Source organism: Gossypium hirsutum, chromosome A05, assembly GCF_007990345.1.
Source record: "Gossypium hirsutum isolate 1008001.06 chromosome A05, Gossypium_hirsutum_v2.1, whole genome shotgun sequence".
Lineage (NCBI taxonomy): Eukaryota > Viridiplantae > Streptophyta > Magnoliopsida > Malvales > Malvaceae > Gossypium > Gossypium hirsutum.
The window spans coordinates 27,132,249-27,157,434 of record NC_053428.1 but is presented as its reverse complement, the minus strand read 5'-3'; the positions used below and the strand labels follow the sequence as shown (position 1 = coordinate 27,157,434).

General features: G+C 31.9%; 3 protein-coding genes across 5 annotated transcripts; all 3 read left to right on the top strand.

Annotated features, from left to right (window-relative positions):
• Positions 1–1,312: 1,312 nt before the first annotated feature.
• On the top strand, positions 1,313–9,842 carry LOC107959558 (probable sucrose-phosphate synthase 4). Of its 3 annotated transcripts, none has more exons than XM_016895631.2 (13): positions 1,313–3,529; positions 3,681–3,770; positions 5,908–6,128; positions 6,221–6,484; positions 6,556–7,036; positions 7,173–7,307; positions 7,409–7,540; positions 7,644–7,820; positions 7,903–7,956; positions 8,080–8,142; positions 8,276–9,118; positions 9,214–9,341; positions 9,410–9,842. In XM_016895631.2, exons 1-13 carry the CDS (start codon positions 3,284–3,286, stop codon positions 9,681–9,683), a joined length of 3,108 nt encoding a protein of 1,035 aa, XP_016751120.2. In that variant the 5' UTR covers positions 1,313–3,283; the 3' UTR covers positions 9,684–9,842. The 3 variants fall into 3 exon arrangements, with proteins under 3 accessions (XP_016751120.2, XP_016751119.2, XP_016751121.2); XM_016895630.2 differs by having other exon boundaries at positions 1,338–3,529; positions 7,385–7,540; XM_016895632.2 differs by having other exon boundaries at positions 3,390–3,529; positions 3,676–3,770; positions 7,385–7,540.
• A 603-nt stretch (positions 9,843–10,445) lies between these two features.
• On the top strand, positions 10,446–19,022 carry LOC107959559 (glycerophosphodiester phosphodiesterase GDPD4). Its single transcript, XM_016895634.2, has 9 exons — positions 10,446–10,686; positions 12,044–12,130; positions 12,580–12,677; positions 13,746–13,806; positions 17,162–17,230; positions 17,339–17,431; positions 17,541–17,630; positions 18,377–18,504; positions 18,599–19,022. The coding sequence occupies exons 1-9, from the start codon at positions 10,531–10,533 to the stop codon at positions 18,648–18,650; spliced, it is 834 nt and encodes a 277-aa protein (XP_016751123.1). The 5' UTR covers positions 10,446–10,530; the 3' UTR covers positions 18,651–19,022.
• Positions 19,023–21,223: 2,201 nt separating this feature from the next.
• On the top strand, positions 21,224–23,876 carry LOC107959560 (uncharacterized). The gene is made up of 5 exons (XM_016895635.2): positions 21,224–21,612; positions 21,679–21,749; positions 21,838–21,943; positions 22,079–22,211; positions 23,573–23,876. Exons 1-5 carry the CDS (start codon positions 21,551–21,553, stop codon positions 23,735–23,737), a joined length of 537 nt encoding a protein of 178 aa, XP_016751124.1. The 5' UTR covers positions 21,224–21,550; the 3' UTR covers positions 23,738–23,876.
• The last annotated feature ends 1,310 nt before the right edge of the window (positions 23,877–25,186 follow it).

The following is a 25,186-nucleotide window of genomic DNA, read 5'->3' as shown; positions in this document are numbered from 1 at the left end:
AGATAACAAGGAAAATATACTAATAATGTCCAATAAATCACAATTTGATGGAGATACAATCTTCTAGCAAAACATCAACTTGACCTGAATAAATCTCCATAATTCAAGGGTTGTATTAATTCAATCCACACCAATCCAATCTTCATAGGTAATGGATTGGTTTCCATAGATAGGGTTTCGTATCATCAAAATATCAACTCAATTAACAACCCAAATATTTTGTTTTCACGAAATTGCCAACATCATATATGGCAAGTTTTGTTTCATTGCCCCAACGATAGATGACAATAGGCACTACTAAGTGCCACTCATAATGGTGTTTCAAAACTTACCTCAACAAAAAAAGATGAAAATTGAGTGAATTTTAAGTGTTGGGAAATGTTGGGATGGTGAGGAGGAATTTGAACATGATTAAGGATGAATAAAAAATCGGCTATACAATTAAACCGAAGTAAACCAAACCATTTAACTAAAATAAGTTGATTAAGTCAATTTTTCTGTTTATTCTGTATAATTAATTAGTTTCAATAGTTTATTTTGTTGGTTTTATATTTTGAATTTACAAACTAAATAAATTGATTAAAAATTTTAATTAATAAATCATAAACCCTAAACATATCTAATATCGCAATACCCAATATCATATAATATCCAACTTTACTCAAAATATAAACCCAATTATCCAAATAATTAATTATTCAAGTAACCCAACCCAAAAATAAAAATAAAAATAAAAAACTTTTAATTAATCTAAAAGAAATATTTAGATTAACTCATGAAACTTTTAATAATTGCAATGATTATTTTTTGTATGAATCAATAAATCTTAAAAAGTAAAATAAAAAAAACCATAAAAAAACCTAAAATCGAAAAAAAAAGAATCAAAGAAGTTTAGTTCATTTATTTCAATTTTGGCTATAGAGTAAGTGTCTTCGGTTTAGTTTAAATAGGTTAGTTAATTTGGTTATTGGAATTGATATATAAAAGTCGAACAGATGAAATGTATACCCTAAATATGATTTGTCATCTATAGGTGGCAAGGTAAAGATAATATAATAAGAAAATGATTATACTAGATTATTGGTAGAATTTAAAAAAAATAAAAATAAACATTAGACCAAAAATGAGCTGGATCAATCTGAGTTGAAAGACTGTCCAACCTACAAACATGTCTATTCTAATCTAATCGAAAGAGGAGGAAAAGGTATTAAGGATAGAGGGAAGAAAAGGAGTTTAATGGACAGAAATGAAAACAATTAGAAACCAAAGGATATTCCTTGAAATATCCAAAAACACCCTTTCTTATTCTCCTTCTCAATCTCTATCTTATCTCTCTCTCAGCCTCATATTCATTAAACATCAAAATTAATTAACATATCGCCAATTGTGCCAGCCAACCCCATCTCCTTATTTCTCAATGCTTTCGATGTAACCTTCACGATTCCAATGTCCATACATTTTTATCTCTTCTCTTTTTTCTCTCCATTATGCTCTTTCATACCTTTTTTTGAACTCAAAATAATCAATCTCCTACTCCCCCAACTTTATCTCAACCTCTATCTATTCCTGGATTATTCGCCCTTGCATTCCCTTTTTTTTTTCACACACTTTCGGCACATGTCCAAGTTGGGCTAATATGCTAATTTCCATTAATATGCTTCCAAACTAATAATATTCTAAGTTAAATTTTTTTTATATAGAAGGATTTTTGTGAAAACAAATAAAAAAAACACAATTTTTTTTTAGTTTTATTTTATTTTGTTTCTCCATTTTCATATTTGTTTTCTCTATTTTATGTTTCTCTCCTAGAGCTATTCTCTCTTCTATCTCCTCGTCTCTTCTCCAATTCAAGTACCAAAATTTTCATAAAAAAGCCACACTCAACTTTCCATGAGTAGAGCTGCTTTACATTGAAGACAAATGAATAAAAAATAAAAAAAATTATATCTTATTATAAGGATTATTTTTTAACACATGTGTAGATTTTTTTTTTTAAATTTAGGAACAAAGTTAAGAAATAGTAATGTGTGACAATATCTTAATTTCATATGTGGAATTACAAACTCCACCAATGATAAAAATGTATTATTTCAAAATGCTAATATCTGTAATTATTTTGTTTGAATAAAGACTTTTAAAAGAAATTTTAAGTTTGTTGAGGGGGTTTTGATCTCATGGGATTGTCACACCTCCTCAATAGGTTTAGTATCGGGCACTAGGTGCCTATTTTCATTTTATCCTCAGGTTTTGCCTCTCACCTTTATCAAGAGCTTCACTGAGTTTATGAAGTAGAATGCTTTTATCTAATTGTTTAATAAGTAAGGTACCACTTGATCTAGTTAAATCTATAAATGAAACCGTAATGAGGTTTTTATTTATTGTTTTTTCTATTGTTATTATTACCAAAGATAGAAATTTATTAAAATTTTGTGTAACAAAAATAAGATGGAAATTTATTAACATAGTAAATAATTTATTTTTATTTTGAGTGATTTAATAGAAGAATAAAGAAAATTGATTTTAGTAGGTTTAAACTAAAAGTATGAAGAAATTTCAAAATACATCCCTGTAAAATCGTTACATTTTGATTTGCAGCTAGCGGCGGAGCTAAGAGGTTGGCAAGGGCCTTGGCTCCCCTAAAATGGAAAATTTTCCATTTAGAACTTTTATAATTTATCAAATTTAAATTAGTAATTGTAAAATTATACTTTGGCCCCCACAAAAATAATAAAAATTTGATTGAATCTTTTAAAAATTATAAAAATATAAACTATTAAAATGATGAAATTGTATTTTTACTATCATAAAAATATTCAATTTAATTCCGCCTAAAAGATACTTTCTGGCTCCGTCATTGTTTGCAATAGTTAATTTTTAAACCTATTGACAAAAATGTGTAAATATTTCAAACTTTATATATTTAAAATTAGAAATTTTAGTTAAAAAAATTTTCAAATTCAGGTACTTTGATTAAGAGAGAGAGTAGAGCCGTAAAACTGATGCCATGGTTAGTTAAAGAAGTTTTTGCCGTTTACTTCAAAAAGAAAAAAAAATCGGTTTTCTTTGTGTGTGTGTGCATTCATAGTGAAAGAATGTTGGATACATTAGTTATAAGTTAAAGAGGCTGTGCTAAATGAATTCTTGAGTTCCACCGTTTTCAAATAAACTCTCCCAATAATAACTATATAAGAGGCCTTTGGTATTTCAGTTTGCCAAGCTAGGTAGCTGATGATAGAGCAACGAAATCTCCTCATATTTATTTAGTGATTGAGAGAGAATTGAAATGGCAGGAAATGAGTGGATAAATAGCTACTTGGAAGCTATTCTGGATGCAGGAAGCAGCACTAAGAAGAGGGATGATTATGTGAAGCTGATCAAGGACGCCAAATTCCAACATGATAATAAGCAACACCAACAGCAACAGCAGCAGCTCCTGAAAGAAGAGAAGCCCTTTAGTACCACCAGGTACTTCGTGGAAGAAGTCATTACCAGCTTTGACGAATCTGACCTCTACCGGACATGGGTTAAGGTAATTCCTTCATTTCTTTCCTCGCATGTATAATTCAAACTCTTGTTCATCTCCACAAATCATCACAAGCAAAGAAGAGAAAATTTAATTCATCAGCCGGGGGACGGGGCGGTGAATAAATTAATGGTGGGCACGTACGTACGTAGTGCAGGTAATAGCAACAAGGAATAGCCGTGAACGCAATAACCGGCTTGAGAATATGTGCTGGCGCATTTGGCATCTTGCCCGCAAAAAGAAACAGGTCTCTCTCTCTCTCCCCTCCTTCCTTTCTACTTTTTTTTTTCTTTTTTACATTAATATTCTCACGCATTCGCTCTTCCTCTTTCCCTTTATTGCTTTTATTTCCACCAATTTCTACACCTATTCATATATTGCATTTTTTTTCATTAAAAAGAAAGGAGAAAATAATATTAGAAGTGTTTTCTTTTTTAAGAATTTAACTTAAAATTTAATCAAATTTCAATATAATTATCTAAAGTTGTTAGATTAAATATATATATAATATATACACTTAAGTCTCAACCTAATAACTATTGTAATTTAATAATTTTTTAATTTTACAGGTTTTTTCTTGTATTTATTTTTTCCTACTTGGACGAAATTATCAATATCAACCTAACAACATTGGATCTAATTGTATGCACAAGTCACCAAATATTCAATTTAAATGTTGGATAGTACACACTAAAATACCAATAAATTGATTCAATTTTAGTAATTAATGCTTAAAAATTCTAGGAAATCATGATATATAAGCTTAATTTATATAGTGTTTGAAATATTTGACTCTTTTATTCTAAATAAATTTATTGTTTTGACATTAACATGAGATATATTTAATTATTTATTTAAACTTCTTTATTAAATTATAACACTATTACTTATATAATTTAGGTAATAAGTCATTTAGTCAAGGCATAATGATAAAGTTGACTCTTAATGTTAGTCATTTTGATTATGAGTTCTTTGTTGAGCTAAATTTGATAATTAACCTTTTAAAAAGAGTTAAGTCAATTTTTTAATGAAAATGTTGATTAAAACATTAATTTTTTAATAATGTTGGCGTGACATATAATTATTTTTCTTACATGTCACATCAAAAATAATTTAAAAATTATAAAAATATTTAGAAAATAAAAAATTAATTTAAAAAAATATTTAAAAAAAACATGATTTACATAGGGCTGCTGTATTTAAAGATTTAAGCATTTTTGTCAGTATTTTTATTAAAAATACAATAATTTAATTTTTTTTAAGATTGAAAGTCAAATTTAATTAAAAAAATCATAAAAGTTAAATTAATAAAAAATAAATATTAAAAATTATATTTATTATTATACCTTTAATAAATTTGTAACTTTTAATTTAATTGCACATTCTCTAATAAACTTGATATATGAAATTACTTTTATTATTTTAGTGATTTTAAAAGCTACATGGGTGAATCTAAGGTGTACAGGACAGGGTTGTAACCCTCTCTACAAATGATTAAATTGTTTTTCTTTTTAAATATTTTTTTTCAGTAAATTGAATTATTAATTTTTTAAATTTATATATAGATATATCTTCTTCTTCTTTATATATATATATACACATATAAAATATTAGAAATCTTATCATACGCGTATGCTATGAAAATGACATATTTAAAATAGATATGTTTGAAATTAATATGCAATAAATAATGAAATATATGTTTTGAAACAAATTAATAATAACACATGAAATATGTACAATATTAAAATGAAAAAAAATTAAATTAAATTATGAGTAAAACGAAATTTAAACACATAAATGCATTAGATTAAAAAACTGTATCCTTCATTGATATTAAAAATAAAAATAAATGGGAAATATGATAGTTTTTTAACTTCATTTATAGAGTTAAAAGTCCTACCCAATATATCAAATAATAACATTTTTTAATATCTATACGTCTATTTAAGTTTTTTATTAAGTTAATGTCACGACTTAACCGGTCACTAATTTAATTAAAAAATTACTTAAATACCCTTCTATATATAATATAAGTTATATTATATGAGAGTACTTTTATTTTATTTTTTATATTTTATATAAAATCAATAAAAATGATAAAATTTAAATTCATGACGTAATGAATTTTAAACATACATTAAATATTCATTTAATTTTTATGAAATCTTTTAATAAATATATTTATTATATAAATTTTTAATATGCGAGTTTGTATTTAATATGGGGTTAGTGAATCACATAATAACACTTGGCGATTGATTTTTAAAATTATTAATAGACAACATTCGCAATCTATGTTCCTTTTTTCTCTGACATTGACAATCTAAAAACAGATAACATTAAAAATAAATGAAATGAGCATATAGTTTGTATAATTACAGATAGCATGGAATGATGCACGAAGGCTAGCGAAACGACGACTGGAACGCGAGCAAGGTCGTAACGACGCCGCGGATGACTTGTCGGAGCTGTCCGAAGGTGAGAAAGAAAAATGTGATCCCGATGTTTCGGAACCAATCAAGAACTTGTCGAGGATCAACTCCGACACCCAAATTTGGTTTGACACTGACAAGTCTAAACATCTCTACATTGTCTTGATCAGGTAACAACGCACCAAAGTTTATTCACTTGTCTTAACAATGGGAAAAAAGTCATTACATTAGCTGTGCTTAATGTTTGATTGGCTGGCTGCAGCATGCATGGGCTGGTCCGTGGAGAAAACATGGAACTTGGAAGGGATTCTGATACAGGTGGGCAGGTGAAATACGTAGTTGAACTTGCTCGTGCTTTAGCAAACACCAAAGGGGTTGATCGAGTGGATCTGCTGACCCGACAAATCACCTCACCCGAGGTTGATTCCAGCTATGGCGAGCCTATAGAGATGTTGTCCTGCCCCTCCCATGCTACTGGAAGTTGTGGAGCCTACATTATCCGCATTCCTAGTGGTCCTCGTGACAAGTAATTACATTACACTAGTCTAACAAAATAAAAATAAAAATTAATACAATATTGATACTTTTTCTTTGCAGGTACATAGCCAAAGAGTCTCTTTGGCCTCATATTCCTGAATTCGTTGATGGGGCTCTAAACCACATTGTGAATATGGCGAGGGCTCTGGGTGACCAACTCAATGGAGGGAAACCTACATGGCCTTACGTGATCCATGGCCATTATGCCGATGCTGGAGAGGTGGCAGCACACTTGTCCGGGGCCTTAAATGTACCTATGGTTCTAACAGGCCACTCTCTTGGCCGGAACAAGTTTGAACAACTGCTCAAACAAGGAAGGCTGTCTAAGGAAGCCATAAATGCCACATACAAGATAATGAGGAGGATCGAAGGGGAAGAGTTGGGGCTGGATGCTGCTGAAATGGTGGTAACTAGCACAATGCAAGAGATAGAAGAGCAATGGGGATTATATGATGGCTTTGATCTTAAGTTAGAAAGGAAGCTTAGAGTCAGGAGACGACGCGGAGTGAGTTGCCTCGGACGATACATGCCAAGGATGGTGGTATACCCCATATTCTATTGCTTAATTTCGAGTTCTACAAAACATATGATCACATTTATTTACAGAAAGACTGACCTGATAAGGGTTAATTAGTGGCAACATTATCTTACAAGCTTAATTTCTTTTATGGAATTAGGTAATACCTCCTGGCATGGACTTCAGCTACGTTACAACACAAGATTCGTTGGAAAATGATGGCGACCTCATGTCGTTGCTTGGATCCGACGACAGAGCTCAAAACAAAACACATCTACCTCAAATATGGTCCGAGGTCAAACACTATTCTCTTTCTCCAACCTGAATGTGATCCAATAACTTTAATCATTAATACATACAATTGTTACACAGATAACCATACTCGCATTGATGCAGATAATGCGTTTCTTCACAAATCCGCACAAGCCGACCATACTTGCATTGTCTCGTCCAGACCCCAAGAAAAACGTTACTACGTTACTCAAGGCTTTTGGAGAGTGCCAGCTCCTCCGAGAATTGGCCAACCTGGTAAAACTAAGCTTGACTTCAAAACAGGATCCAAGTGTATATGCATGATAATTATAAACACCAACTTAATCTGCTTACTGAAACTATATCCTATTGTTTACAGACATTGATACTTGGAAACAGAGATGATATTGAAGACATGTCCAATAGCAGCTCAGTAGTGCTGACGACTGTACTAAAACTCATCGATAGATTTGACCTGTACGGTCAAGTGGCCTATCCCAAGCATCACAAACAATCAGAAGTTCCTGAGATTTATCGCTTAGCTGCCAAGACCAAAGTATGTATATTGCTAAGAATTTCGTGTTTCTGCAACCATAAAACTGTTAAAATTGACCTTTTATGGCAACTTAAACTTGAAGGGAGTTTTCATCAACCCAGCTCTTGTGGAACCATTTGGTCTTACTCTCATTGAGGTAAATACAAAGCTTTGACTCACATGTGTAAGCTGGATCATAGTAACATTCAGATTTTCAGAATTTCAAGGTAACCATTAGATCTATAATTATTAATTCTCATTTCTGATTTCATCTTCGCAGGCAGCAGCTTATGGCCTACCTGTTGTTGCCACCAAAAATGGTGGACCAGTGGACATCTTGAAGGTGAGATGCAATATGTGCCTACAAGTTTGGTTTTTATCTTCCAGTCCAAGTGATATAGGTTACTGAGAAAATATGCAATTTCAGTGAAAATGATGTGTTTCCAACGCAATAACAAACGAGAGTTTATTCACAGGTACTTAACAATGGCCTCCTAGTTGACCCACATGATCAAAATGCCATAGCAGATGCCCTCCTCAAGCTTGTGGCCGACAAGAATCTATGGGCTGAATGCCGAAAAAATGGCCTGAGAAACATACACCGCTTTTCATGGACAGAACACTGTCGTAACTACCTCTCACGTGTCGAACATTGCAGGAATCGCCACCCTACTAACCGTCTTGAGATCATGACAATTCCTGAAGAACCAATGAGTGATTCTTTACGGGATGTGGAAGACATATCTCTTAGATTCTCCATAGAGGGAGATATCAAACTCAATGGAGAGATCGATGCAGCAGCTAGACAGAAGAAAATTGTTGAAGCCTTTACTCGAATGGCTTCTTTAAACAGCAACACCGGCATTGTTTACAGTCCTGGTAGAAGACAGATGCTATTCGTAATAGCAGCTGATTGCTATGATAGTAATGGAGAAACTACAGAGACCTTTCAAGCAATGATCATGAATGTGATGAAAGATGCAGGCTTATGTTTCGGCTTAGGAAAGATAGGCTTTGTATTGCTAACCGGGTCAAGTTTCAGAGAGACCATGCAAGCATTAAGTTGTTGTCCGGTTAACATTGAAGATTTTGATGCACTGGTCTGTAATAGTGGAAGTGAAATGTACTATCCATGGAAGGACATGGTGGCAGATACGGACTATGAAGCTCACATGGCGTACAGATGGCCAGGTGAAAACGTGAGGTCAATGGCAATGAGGCTTGCTAGGACCGAAGACGGAGCAGAGGATGACATCACAGAGTATGTAGCTGCATGTAGTTCCAGATGCTACTCTTATAGCATCAAACCTGGTGCAAAGGTGAAATATGCTTCATACTAAAATACTAATACTATAGAACTACCTACTCAACACATGCATTTCAAATGTAAATTAATGAATCCAAGTTGTGGCAGACTCGAAGAATAGATGACCTTCGCCAAAGGCTTCGTATGAGAGGCTTTCGATGCAACCTTGTCTACACTCGCGCAGCTTCAAGGCTAAATGTGGTGCCATTATTTGCATCAAGAATTCAAGCACTAAGGTCAGATGGATTCTTTTGTACCATTTGCACATAAAACATTGCTACAAATGGGTCCATCTTCTATGCAGGTATCTTTCAATAAGGTGGGCAATTGATGTTTCCAAAGTGGTCTTATTCGTTGGGGAGAAAGGGGATACAGACTATGAGGACCTGTTTGGTGGCCTACACAAGACCATTGTTTTGAAAGGTACCGTAGCGTACGGCAGCGGGAAGCTCCTTCGTAATGAAGACAATTTCAAAAGAGAAGATGCAGTGGATCAAGGCAACCCTAACATCAAGTTTGTAGAGACCAGTGAAGGCCAGAATATAGCAGGAGCTTTGGTCGCTATAGGGATCAAATAACACGCTCTCTCCCATTCATTGCATCTTAGAGCAAAAAATTCTATACATAACCCAGTAGAAAGAATGTGGTTAAAGTACATATATCAAAGCATATACACAACAACCAGCAAAATACATTGGAAAATTTATATATTTTTTAAAGTATAGAAATTGGTGCAACATGAAATATTATACATATGTAATATAAAAGCATATACACATCAAACAACAGTCTCACATCAATCTCTGAAATGAGCTAAATTTTACGTTTTACCTAGAAATTGAACTACTAGTTGAATTCTACCATACTTTGTTTCCTTCTTCAAAGAGAGGGCTTAGTGGTAATGGATTCATTGTTCTAAAGGTAGAAAGGACTGGTCATTATTTGTGACCAAAGCTTCCTCGTGATTTGGGTTTTGAGTAGGTGCCACGTCACCCTAGTTAAACTGACTTTGTTTTCATTTGTCTAATTATGAATTTCATCCTTCTATTTTGTTCAAACTGAAAAGTTATCCCTCTATTTTAATTTTCAAATTATAATTTACTGAGAAGTTAATCTAATTGGATAATATGGTTAAATATTCCCCTTAAATCAATAATTTGAAAAATCAGTAGTTTAATAATTTAGAATTAGAAAAAATCAACATTTTGGTAATTTATAGGTAACAAATTAACAAAAAATCAATGGTTCAAGTATTTGCCAAAACTAAATTCACTGAGACTATTTTAATTTTCTTAAAATAGAAGGATGAAATTCAATATTAGACCATTCTATTATGTAATTGGATTGGGCCTGCAGCCACATAGCCCAGAGCATATGTGTAAGCATAAAATAAGTTGGTGGGAATTGTAAGCGCTAATAATTGAAATGAAACAACCTGTGGGAAGAAGGCGCAGCCATGGAACCTCTCTCTTTAGATTTTCTTCCTTCTATACAAGACTTCGTTTCATCCTTATTCTTCTTGCTTTCGTCGCTCTTTTGCCTCCCGTTTTCTTCCACTTCAAGCTCCGCCGTTTGCATCAGGTTCCGATCCCAATCTTATATTTTCCTGAATTCCTTGGTTTCTACTTGTGATCAGAATAGGAGGTTTATCAATTGATTTTTTTTATGCACCTATAAGCTAAAGATGTGATTGTTTACGAGCAATTATTATTTGATTTGATTTTTTTGAACAAATTTGAAATTCCTCCCTAGATGACGTTGACGTTGGAGACGTAAAGGCTTTCTGAATTAATTGCATTATTTGATTTTTTTTTAACATGTTAAAACATTGTAGCGAATGTTGATAAACTTACACTATAATTTCAATCTAAAGATCTGTCTTTCAAATAAAGAAATATATATACAGATGGGTGTTATTTACTAGTAAAAGTTCCAAAAAAAAAAAAAAGGTAAGTCCAGGATGTTTCTCTAAATAATTTACATGTGATCATATTTGCTTGTAAAAATCAGAGCTTTTGTGATATCTTTCATTATGTTCCCTTGACATGTAGTTAATTTATTTTCTCTTTTTCGTTCTTTTATGACTTTGGCTTATTAATGATTTGAGTTATTGCTTGTGACTGAACCATCTGAAATGTTTCCCATGCTGTTTATATTTGATTTGATATTTGTTAATCCACTATGTGCTATAAATGAAACATATGAACATATAAATGTTTAATTGCTTTAGAACTTGGGTCTAAGTTTTGTCTTCCTTTCATTTAGTCATGGAGAAGATGGAGGTAGGTATTCTGGGTAGTTGGAAAGGAGTGTCTAGGAAACACAGGAAAAACTTAGTTTGGACAATGGTGCCACTTTATTTACTTTGTTGTTTGTGGGGTGAGAGATATATTATAGCATTTGATCGAGTGGAGTATTATGTTCTTAACTCAAAGGCCGAGGTTTAAGGAAATTTTTTCTTGTTTTTTATTTGCACTTTCCTAATTTTGCTGAATTCTTTTATTTCCTCTTTGGATTTCATTTAGTTAAATTTGAGGCATTGTTGCTGCTTTCCCTTTTAGTTTAAACTTGCCTTGCTCTCTCTCTCTCTCTCTCTATATATATATATATATAAAAAAATATATTTATGTAATTCTATGCACGTGTTTCTTTTTCTATATTTTCTTAAAAGACGATAACAAGGCAGTTTCCAAGGATTTTCGAGGTTATTCTACTTAAGTTGATATTCACCCTATGATATTATTGAATAGGCTCCTAAATGATTTAAATACATTTTTTTTCTTCTAAATGGTGAAGCATATGTGGCTTCTATGTCGAAGAAATTTTTTTCCTTTTAAATTCTAATCATGCCAATTTATTTTATTCATCAGTTAAATGGGATAATAGTCACATATATAGGTTCTCCGTTACTAGTATGATTTTATTTTCCATTTTGCAGACGAAATTAAGGAAGTGTGGTTGGCTGAACAATCCTCCCCTTGTGTGTGCTCATGGTGGTGACTCAACCAATGCTTTCCCAAACACTGTAGGCATCTCTTACTTTCTGTAATTGCTTTACCTGGCTATTATGCGTGACTTTCCAAAGAAACAAACACCAGCTATAAAATTTGATATATCTTATAGGGATGTAATGGCCTTGTTCTGTCCTGCACCTGGTTCTAGGTTTCCTTCGGTTTCTTCTGTCCAACTTCTGTTTTTGTACCTTAGAACTTGAACCTATGCTAAACTTTGGCCAAGGCTAAATTAGCAGAAGTTAAATCCTTATAACCCATGATGAACTGGTTATGTAGATTACAATGACCTGTAATTGGCCTAAATTAGCAGAAGTTAAATCCTTATAACCCATGGTGAACTGGTTATGTAGATTACAATGACCTGTAATTGAGCTAGCTTTTTCTTTACTTTTGGGCCTTTACTATTTTTGTTGGTTGATCTGTTCATTTGCTCTTTTTCTTTTTTTTCTGTTTTGACCAGATGTCTGCATATAGTATTGCTCTTCATTCTCAAGTAGACTGCATTGAGATTGATGTCTCTCGCTCATCAGATGGAGTTTTGTTTGCACTTCATGACAGGTATTTTCATCTCGTAATCATATAAGAACTCCCATAAAGGATGTGGTTTTCTAATTCATGTGTACTTTACTTCCTTGAATGGTTTGAGTGGTAATCTATGTTTTGTTTTTTAAATGCTTTATCAGTTTATTGAGTTATTGGCTTTATTCTCTTGTGTGTAATGTTATACTGATTTCAAAATTTTTTGATGAATCAGAATTATATAGAAATATTCAGATATCCAATGCATGCATTGAATTTTGACGTTTAAGTTGTAAGCAACACCATTTCATTTATTCTCAATATTCCTCTCAATCCAGGTCCTCTCATCATTTGATGTAATAAGATATTTATAACTTAGCTAAACGCCCAAGAAAAACGTAAAGATGTCCTAATTCAAGTTCTATGGCAATTATATATTAGTCAAACTTTTTGGAATGTTGATTCCAAGACTTCAGGCTATTCAAGCTTCATTCATTATCTTTCTTTTTTCTTTTTTTTTTTCTTAAATAAAATTAAGGATTGCCCATCATCTCTGCATTTAGTCTTATTGTTGATAATTTGACATATAGATATAAACCTGCTACCAATTGTCTTCATATGTTACCTAATATATCATATTGTATTATTTAAATTGTTGTACTGATAGTTAGTTTAATGCTATGTACATTCAGGACGTGGTTTTGGATCATTCATTAGAGTTGCACTGATTCTGTTTTATTAGATTTCTGCATGATATTGGTGGGTAGTTATACTGATGTTACTTGATTTGTTCCTATATTTGTAACATTATCACTCTTTGATCTTTTTGCCAACTCAAAAAATGGTCATCTTCACTGGTTTTCTAGATTGAGGTGTAAGGAAAACGTTACTAGAAAGGTAAGTGAGTTTTTAAGTGAGCTGATAATGCATTTTGTGTGTGGGTAGGACAAGGAGGCTTAACAAAATAACTAAATAAATCATGTGTAGTACTTGATACAATAACTCCTTGGTTGTGTTAGAGTACAAATCTGGTCTTTTGTCCTACATCTTTATTGCAAACTTATGTTGCAGCTGTTTGGAGACTTGATTTTTACATTACACAGGCAGGGATTTGCAGCGGATATCTGGTAACAGCACTTCTCAAGTTGGGCACTTTAGATCAAACGAGGTGAAAATATTTCTGACTGGATCTTCTCTTTCTCTGTTGAGTTCTAAGGAATCTATCTTTTACATGCATGACTTATGGAAGATAATTATTGTTCTTTGTGTATGCCATGCATATGGGGAGAGACACAGAAGCCAAATCAGAAAGAAAAGATGTTATCTGTTTAATTAAGATATTTTCATTTCTTTCTATCCAATTTGACAATTCAGTTTGATCTTGTTAATATGTTTATTTTCTGGCATGCAGTCTTCCCATCACTAATTATGATATTAAATTTTCTATGATTTTTCCTTGTAAAAAGATTGGATTGAAGAAAATGTGCTTGCCTTAAGCTTAAGCTAGGAAATATGAATTTCTTGATGAATTGCATGATAACCTAACATTCGAGTCTGAGCAAGAAGAATCAATATAACGTGTGGAAAACTCTATCCATATATGAGATCCTAATTGATCAGTTGATTTTTTTTGGGCATTAGTGTGTCTCAAGTATGTGCTTTTTATGGTAGTAAATAGTATCAAAATTTTGGTATTTTTGATGATATGAGTGTAGGAGGAGGATTTAACATGGTTTATTCTATAACATTTTCCTTTTCTGAAAACATAAATTTACTGGTGGAACTTTGTTAGTTTGTGTTTGCATCAGTGGCAACAAGCAATGGATGCTCGCATTGTTATCATTACAGCAGCAGGAATAGGCAGAATATAGTCTCTCTTTTTGTAGTTTCATTCTATTTAGCTATGTTGCGTAAGTGAAGGTATAATTTATTGGTTAGTGATGGTAAGTGATAGTTCAGTTCAGAACTTCAAATTTACAGGCTTGGTATCTTTTTCTTCCTATTCAGAAAAGAAAATGTGAATGGTGAATTTCTTTGGGATATCATTGGAAGTTAAAGGTGTTTTTGATGGTTGCTTTCTTTCCTTTGACAGCATTATTTGTCCTAAAGCATGAATAATCCTATTGATAGAAAGCATAGCATGTTGTTGTTTATGTTAAAACAATGGTAAGATTGTGAACCATAATGTGGCTCTTCTCCATTACTTGAAATTTCTAGTCTTTATTGTAGCCTCTCATTGGAGTTCCTTTTAATTTCAGGAATTGTTATACTTTTTCTTTTTTTTTTGGAGGGGGGGTGGGTGTCAGCAATAAATGATATATTGTATTACAATGTTTGATTTTCATTCATTTTGGGAAAAAGAAAAAGGAGGTATGGTTAAACATTTGAAAATTTATCTTGACAACCATAGGTGAAATTTTACCTTTCTACCTATGTTTGTTCCCATGTTTGTGTGGCCATACATATGTGTATGTATAGTCAAATAGATTATCTAGTTATGAAAGCAAAAAGGTAAAATAGCCTGTAAAATGAACTTGAAATACACCCCCCGCCCACACACTCTTTTTTAATTACTTGGTTTCTTCTTTTGAGCAAATTGGCTTTATTTATTTTATTTCCTCAATTTATTTTGCGGACTTACATGTCTTTTGAGTTGGAAATAAGCTAAGGACCTACTTGTCTGGGGAATACTTGGCATACCTGGTTACCAACACAGTAGCCCCAGTTTCCGTATAGTTGTTAATGTTGTAGGAAACAAGATACTATGCTTTTTGAGATTTAACAGTACACACTTCTTTTTGTATATCAAGGTTTTGTTTCCCTTCTTTGCACTCTTAATATATCATGTGCAAAATGATTAAATGGTCTGTAATTCTAACTTGGCTGAGGGTTACCCTCCCCTCCTAATTGGGCTCACTTTATTGAGTGTTTCTTGAACTTGCTCTATAAACTGACATGTTGTAGCTTAAACTGCGAAAGTGTTTTAAGAGATAGTTGTCTAAGAATGCTAGAGGTAACCTTTGTGAGCATCCCATAGACGATTGGCCCTTTTTCGTAGTTTTCTTATTGTTATAATTGTCTAGAGTTTATGTCATCTATGGGTTGCAAGTCCTTGTAAGGTAGGTCTCCATCTGCCAAAAAATGATCAATTCAGACAATTTACCAAGATGAAATGGTGCCGGAAACAAAAGACTTGATTTAGGTTAACAAGCTCTTTGGTGGATCCATTGTCTCTCCATCAGAATATTTGTTCAGTAGTTTTCAATACCTATCCAGATAAAAGACAGATGTCTAACTTTATTTTAAACCGTCACAATTTCTTGGTGGATTATAATAGTTGTTCTATTAACAATAAACTTTACCACTTATTTGGTCTTCAGCTTTCACTGTTTTAATATTTTGGAAATCCTTGAAAACAATGATCCATTCCTTTCTTTTTCTTCAGCCCCTTTTTTCACTCGAAATCCTACAGTTTTACATAAAATACCAAGCATGATATTTAGAAATGTGGATCTCCTAATTGGATTGAGTTTCTGCTGTTTATAGGACTTGGAGCCATAAAGATCTTGGCTGTTGCTTAAAGCTTTTGCTCTTTTGTGGGCACTATTTGTAAGGGTGAATCTCACCATGAGTTGATACACCAACATGCATGCAATCTGGGTGACTTCCAGACCTTGCCCAATGATTTTGAGAACTTGAAAGTATATTGGTGTGTGTAAATTTCATATTTTAAATACGATAAAAAAAACTTATTGTATTTTTCAGGGGAGTCCTTGAATTGGGACCCTATTTCCTCTTCTGTTAAGATATTGAAATAGAACTTCAAAAATTAATCTTAGTTAATGAAGAAGTTACAGCAAATTATTTCTCAATAGTTAATTCAATCTGAACCATTTATTATGAAGTGGATATATGTCTTTCACCTGAATTTGTATTGAAAATTACTAGGCAAATATTTCATTGCAGCGGAGCTGGACCTTGGTTGGGTTTCTTTATATTGACGATGTACCAATCCAAATGTCCTGGACCATTTTGTCTTTGCTTTAAAGTGCAACAAATTAAATAGTGTTGTATGGTATTTTAGCACTAACAGTTAATGTCATCTAACCTTTGCACCAATTTGGATTGTTCACTGACCCTTGTTAATTTTTATGGAGAAAAGCAAAACCTACAATACAGGGGAAGGGTTCTCTTATTTGTTGGTTAAATTCTTTTCCAACTTTAATTTTTTGTGATGTGGTAGAGTTAAGAGTAATGGTCTATTTGAGCTCAAAAAGTTTAACTTTTGGGGACTGAATATATTGTTTTCAGTGATGTTTATTTTCTCTAGTGTAGGTTATGTGTGATCTATTTTCGGAACTATAAAGAGTTAATCTTTAATTGAAAGGAAATTGCATAGTACCATTCTGAGTTTGATCATGTGAACTACGTTCTGGTTTTATCGCAAACATCTTATATCCATCTCATTTAAGGAAAGCTGTTTGCGAATAATGTTGATTGAGACTGTATGTTATTTGTTGTAGCTCAAAGAACTAGATGTCTATCATCAGTCGGATAATTCAAAGATTCCTACAATTGAAGATGCTTTGAAGGTATGTTCAGGATAGTGTTTCATCTAAATACTATATTCTATTATTGGTAGTTTCTTCTATCAAAAGGTAAATGGTCAATATCTGATTCTGCTTCATCTGAATATTCAGTTGATATCAGCATCAGTTCGGCAGGCGATTCTAGATGCCAAGGTGGGGCCTCCATCATATGAAAAGGGGCTTGCAAATGATATTCTTTCCACTGTGAGTTATTTTGCCTCTCTTCCCTTGTTTTGATTTCTTTTAAATTTTGATTTAGAAATGTGCTAATGAGGCATTAGGCAATACACTTATCTTTCTTCTAAAATTTCAGGTTGAGAAGATGCAATGTAAGAATTGCCTCATTTGGGCTAAAAGTGATAGTTTAGTAAGGGACATAATCAAGCTTTCATCAGATATTGCGGTGAGAAGATAACTGTCCTGAGCTCCTTTGGATTTTCTCTATAAAAATAAACTAGTGTTGAAAGGGTAATTGTGATGTCTGTCTGAATGACTGTCTTATACAATATCAGTTAGATTGTGTAGTCTGCATTCTTTTTAAGGGGAATGAAAATTTTATGTCTGGATGAATTGCAAATTGTCACATGCTACCTGATAGTAATATTTGCGCTATAGAGGTGGCAATAGCTGATATGATTTGAACAATCAAAATCAGACTTACCAAGAAGTTAGACCAGTTGTTTCAAACCCAGGATTCCCTAGCTGCCATAACGAAACACAAAGAACTGTTTACCTTCTGCAACATGTCCTTTCACATATGTGGCCTTGGAACTTTTTCCCCTCTCTTCTGCTTTCCTTTTCCTTCCCTTCCCTTTCCCTCCTTTTCTTACTGATCAATGCTTCAAATTCTAATAGATTTTCAAATTCTGAAAAAAATATGGCTAGGAATAGACTTGGACAACCTGGTAATTCATGTTGGCAAGTCGTGTTTCATGTTGCGTCTTTTTCCATCCTTGTAGGATCCTATTTTTGGCTTTAGAAAAATATTTATTTTGAATTATTATTCTTGAACTTAATATGGATACTGACTAGAGGTGCTTTTGCTCTAATAGTGTTCCATTTCAGCCAAGGCTATAATGTGGGAGTTGTTGAGGTTTTTCTTCTAACCACTTTGTAATGCATTTGATTGGTTTGTGGATGAACTCACAGGTAGGCTATGTTGTTATGGTGGATCCCCATACTGGCGCTCGAACTAACTTGTTGAGAATGAAAGGGCCCAAGGTGGCTGGCGTATACCATCAATTGATTGATGAAAGAATGGTTAAGATTCTGCATGGGTATGAAACTCAATTTTGAGCCTGATTATTGGTGTAATTGATGTGAATGCAGTATGCAATTGTGATCCATTGCATGATCTGTTGGTCTCAACAGGAGAGAGAAGAAGGTATATATGCCTGGACAGTTGATGATGTCGATTCCATGATGAGGATGCTGCATATGCGTGCAGATGCCATTGTTACTAGCAACCCCACTTTACTCCAACGGACTATGCAAGACAAAAGAACACAATGCCTTGAAGAAGGTTTTTCTTTAACACGATGACGATGCTTGATTTTTATCGAATTCAAGACCTTATTAGTGATATGATATTGTTGAACAGTTGCATGTTTTCAGTGCACCTGTCTTTATTTGTTGATTTGCGTTTTTTATCTTTTGAAATTTCGATCTTATAATTTATCTATTCAAGAATATACTTAACCTCGAAAGAAACAGGGAGCACTTAGTTGGGAAGATTACCTCCATTTAGACTACTTAGAATATTAGTGATAATGTCAAATTCTCTTGGTTCAGTTGATTGGAACGTGTAATTTTTGTAATATGCGTGTGTGTGTGGGAGGGCGCGCATGTATGCATATGTCCTATCATCATCTCTAAATGTGTATGCTGTGTATCCAGTCCCCATTTTCGATATAAAATATTAAAATTAATTATATATTAAATAAAAAAATCGGTTAAATTTTGGATAATCGTAATTTTTTAAAATACATTAGTTCGGATCGATTTTTGAGTTTTTTTTTCCACCTTACTTATAACCATTAAATCAGTCTCTTTGTTATGAAGTGGATCAATTTAATTTTTGTATTATTAAAAAAATTAAATAAAGTTAAATTGTAATAAAATTAACATTTACTATTTTAAAAATAATATAAATTTTTTTCATTTGAAGTTCAACTCTAATTAAAAGATTTCATTTGTAAAATCATAAAAAAATTCAAATATTAACTCTATTGAATAATATAAATGATACTTTTTTAAAAGGTCTAGTTATAATTTTTTTTAATTTTTAAATAGGAAGATAAACACATTTAAGTATAATCAAACCCATTATCTTGCATTGGTAACTCCAAGTATCATCTTTTAAAGTATATATATTATTTGTTGTTTAGTAATTTTCGGAAATTTAAATTTAGATTTTAGTATGTGGTGATGTGTATTTAATTCCATCAAAAGATTACATTTCATCACTTTTTTTTTATACAATATCTAAAACTACTTGTAATCCTTACTGAAGTCTTAAATAGCAAGATCAACATGCTTAAATCTACAATTCCCTGCATTAACAATTATACTGATGTTAATCGAGTTAAGACCCATAGTTATTCTTCAGCTCTTAATTCCATTAAAAGATCAGGCATCATCACTTTAACAATAACAATAAATAATGCTAGCATCTTGAACCCATTAATAACATTATAGAAGATTAAGTTTTAAATTTCAATATAAGGAGGGACTAAAATCAAAATTAGACATTAAAAGTTGGTGGCTAAAAACAATACTATACTGTTTAAAATAAACTTATTTTTAATTGAAAACAACACTAGAGTATTTTATAATTTTTTAAAAGGACAAATCTCAAAATTATATATTAACTTTGATTTAATGTGTAATTTGATATATAAATTTTGATTTAGTGTAATTATACACCTAAAACTTTAATTTTAATTTAGGTATACACATTTAAAGAACTAAATATATCAATTATTTTTATATTAAATAAATACAATTATTTGTGTATATAATATATAAATATTAAATGATGTTACATCTATAATTGTGTTAATAATTTATAAGAATTAGATCAAATTAAAATTTAATATATAAAATTAGACAAAATTAAAATTTATATATAGAATAACACATTAAACTAAAATTAATGTATAATTTTAAGATTTATTTTTTAATGAAATTGATAGTGTGCAATATTAAATTTATTTGAAAGACAAGTTGAAGTTAAGACAAGTGAGGTTTCAAAGACATTGGCTTCATTTTTGTTTTTACCATAATGAATTGCGTTCAAGTAATAACAATAAGACAATGGAAGAGACAAGTGTCGGGTGTTGTTGGAAGGTTAACAGATGGCTAACATTGCCATGTTACAACAGCAGGAGTTCGTGTATTCCATGGGCTAGTCGACAACAGAGTGATTTCTTTTACAATAAAATTAATCTGAATTATAGTTCAAGACACAATTTTAGTCGGAATTGAAGGGATTTTTAACCAAATATTTCCTCTTTTTTAAAATTCAAAAATATATTCTTTCTAATTTCTTTATTAATTTATAATAAAATAGTATAACTCTTGCGTTTAAATTAAAAATCTATTTTTGTATAAACAATGATAAGGGAAAGAAATAAAAGGAAATTAAAAATGATCAATGTTTATTTAAATAGTTAAAAGAATATATTATTAAATATCTGACTTTAATTTTAATGTTTAATTTAAAAATTAAAATGTTTCGAGTTTTTTTAATTTGATATTTAAATTTTTTCTAAGTATTTATATTCTTTTTATCAAAATACATTTTTCAAATATTCGTTAAGTCATACGATATTGTTTAATCTGATTACTACGTTAAACATTGAAAATAAACTCATGTATCAAATTAAGGTAAAAAAATTTAAATACTAAATTAAATATTAAAACTAAATTGAGGTACCAAATGATAAATTAACCCATAAAAAATTTATATTAGTAGCGATGGAGCAGACATGAAATAAATTGTTAGTTGTTGAAGGTTAGAGACAATAAGACCCGAGAGTTGGGATTATGCGTCTTATTTACTGGATCACGTGGTGGAATTTTCACAATCACCCTTCTCTCATAAAACCTAGCGAAGAAGAAAACGGTGGCTTGGCTTGTTCTTTTCTTCTTCACATTTTCCAGTTTTAATTCTCATCTCAAATTAATATTATTTAAAGATTTTTCAAAAAAAAAAAGTTTATCTGTCTCAAATCTAGGTCTAGGAAAGGAGAAGCAAATTTCCCCAAAAACCCAATTAAAGAATCCCAGGTTATTATTATTATTATTATTATTATTATCATTATGGCATTGACGCTCTGGTTCAACAAAAAGATCGTGGATCCCCTTATCCAGATCCTCCGCAAGTAAGCTTTAGCTTAGAATGTTATTCCTACATTTTATGTATAAATCTGATTGCTTTGCACTTCCAGGGGAGCAGAACCCAAGCAGTTGGCCTTCTCTTCAGCCTTGGGAATTACTTTGGGAATTTTCCCTATATGCGGTAATGTTGTTTTCTTCCTATTTCTTCTTTTCTTTTCTTTTCTTTTGATTGATTGAGAATTTGATCTGAACGGAAAAAGCCACTGCAGGGGTTACGGTGTTGCTTTGTGGGATGGCAATAGCGTTGCTTGGATCTCACTGCCATCCTCCAACTGTAATGCTTGTTAATTTCTTGGCTACTCCGATCGAGTTGAGGTGATTTACTCTTCTTCTTCTTTTTTTCATTCTGGATTTTTAGCTCTTTTTTTTTTTGCCCCTCCATTTTTTGTGTGCTAATTTACTTGCATTTCACTTTGTTTTATCTATGGATGTATCTATGTTGTCGTCTAGCTTGGTGGTGCCCTTCCTTCGCTTTGGGGAAGCGTTATCTGGTGGACCTCATTTTCCCTTAACTTCTGATGCCTTGAAGAAAGTTTTGACTGGCCAAGCTTCGAGTGAACTCCTCTTTAGTATTGCCCATGCTGTAAGTGCCCATTTTCTGCTCCTTCCTTATGTCACTTGTTACTCCTTGCTCTTTATTTGATTTCATCTTTTAGATTTGATTGTCATTTTATGGTAGATAGGGATAACAGTTTCAATATTGTTGAATAAATAAACTGTTAATTGAACCAATTTGACCTTAGAATGATGGTGTCTGGGTAATAAATAGTAGCACTTATGAATTACTGTTTCATCAATTAGCCATCTGAATTTGTTAAGTTTTTTTTCTCAACTTTGCCTTAACTTGTTAATATGTCTTCACCTATATCTTGTATTCTCAACAATCAGATAAAAAGCGTGTGTGCCTCCATGCAATGGTTTTCTTTTTTCAACTTGTATGAATGAAAATTTGCTTACAGCACACATGTTTAATACAAAACATGGAAACTTTCTTTGTAAAGATTTATTTATTTGATTTTCTTCTGAGTGAAATTCTTTGATCTCGTTGAACATCATCCATCGGGCATGTATCATAACATCATCTAGAATTAGAGATTGGGTGAGCTTGTAATACTGTTCATTTCTATGTAAGAACTTTAAAGATGAAAATCGAAAAACATTGTCTTCTACTTTTTGATGTGGCTAATATGTTCCTATGTAACATTATAGATATTATGATTTTGTATGATTAAATTGTATTTTACCACTAGTTAAATCTCCCATGTCTGCAGCTATCCTGTAGATACAGAGCATTGGTAAAACTCTATGCAAGACTGAACGCATTTTCTTAACATGTGTTTCCTTGTTCAGTTTATGCTAGGCTAGTCCTGAACATAAACCACTTCATCATACTTGATCTTCCACCTCATTGACTATACTTTTTCAAACAATGTTCATTGTTGATTCTGGCCAATGGCTTAGCATGATATATGTTGTTTAGGTTGCATAATATGTAGCTGATGTTGCATAATATAAAAAGGGTCAATTACATATTTTCTAGTTGAACTATAGTGAAATTATCTATTTGGTATCTGAAGAAAATAACTTTGCAACTAAGTACTTCAACTTTTATTCCCCTTGTGTAGATTGAACACCTTACAAACTCAGTTAAGAGTGTAATTCAGTTTCCCCATTCTTTTTATAGTGTAGTTTCAAACAAGCTGCTCTGTTCACTGAGTTGACATTAGTATATATATATTTCGAATAGTTGCTGACAGTAGTATAGTTTGAGGTGGAAAGGGTTCCTTTTTACCCTGTATGCTATAAATACGAGTATTTATGCTTAAGGTGATGGAATTTTATCAAAAGATGGGATTGTGGACTTTATGTAATTGTACATTAGTTGAAACATGCCTTCTCAATATGGAATTACATTTGAAAATCATCTTATGGAAATTGTTGCAGTTGTTGGGATGGCTTGTTGCGGCACCCTTTGTTTTGGTCACACTCTACATTCTATTTTTGCCAATTTTCAAGGTTGTCGTCCCCAAGTTTAGGAGTGTTCCTTTGAGCCCAAGGAAACATCTTCTTTCACCTTCAGAAGTTGGGCTTAAGGTGAGGCAGGTTTGATCGTTGTAATCTTGTATATTTCTTTCACGGAATGGTTTGACTGGAAACTGCAATTATACATGTTTCTCACCTAATGGCATTTGTTGTATATAAGTCATATCTGGACGCTTAATCCATCAATACAGAATGTGGTTTATGAGCCTTATTGTGTTGAGTATTGTTAGTGGGCTTGCATGCATCCAGATACGTATATTTATACATATATGTATATGTGTATTAAAATAGGGAAACTAATGGTTGAGCATAACTTTGAGTCTGAGTTTGAATGACTAATTTTATGCCTTACTTAGCAATGAACAATATCCGGATTCTAATGATTTGTTTTGTGTTGTGTCGTTTGCCATTTAATTTATAAAAGCACCCTCTACTTGAAATAGAATGTCCAATGCGGTTGATTTCTATTCATTAGGTTCTAAGCAAGGTTTTATGGTTTGTTTATTAAACCAACTGAACTCAAATATAATATGTTCAGGAGCATATTCAAAATTTTTTTTTTGTTGTTTTAGTGCTTGTAAACAGTTTTGTTTACTCTAATCAAAATGCGCTTAATTTAAAAACGAATTGGATTTAGACACAATATTGATAGTGATTTTTTAATTACGAATTGAACGCAAACAAATTGGAAAACAGATGAACATTGAATAGAGGACTGTTTGTTGAAACATTGTTCATTTAGAGGCCTACTCTTGTCTTTGGGGAGTGACACAGGCAGCGGCAGCCCAGCAAGAGGAAAGAATCTCACGCATCACCGCTCAACGTCTGATTTCTTGCTTAGAAAAACTATAAATTAGAACTAGAATACAATGTTAATGATCTTGGGATTAAGTTTTGGAGAGGACTAGTAAAATTTTCAAAAAATTATGGAATTTTTTCTTTTTAAAAATGGGAGTTTAACTGAAATTTTTGTGAGATTAATGAGAATTTTTAAAAAAATTAAGAAAGTTTAATTAAAATTTTTAAAGAAAAAGGTATAATAAAAAGTTTAAAAAATCTGAGGGCATCTAATTTAACATTTTCTAAAAACTTAAAAGGGAAAAATGAAAATTTTCAAAAATTTTGAGGGACCTAATTAATAGTAATCAAGATTTCCCCCAAAAAGATCTGCCCTTTGATGTTATTTTTTTGTGAATAATTATAATGACTTCAGAATTATTTCTTTTTTGTTAAATTTATGGATTTGTTTGAATTTAGATGATATATTATATTAAATATTCAATTGTTAGATAATTTTAATTTTGATTGATTAAGTTGAATTGCATACATTCTTTAAAATGTACGTAGTTGCTATGGATTTATTTATAGCATGAACAAGGAATACATCTTCTGTCAGTTCCAAATTATTAAAATGTTTCCATTCAAGAGAAGAGGCTCTACAGAACTGTGGTATCAATGAAATGAAATTAACTAAACTACAGCCAATGGTTTTACTTCAAATTTAATGATTAATTT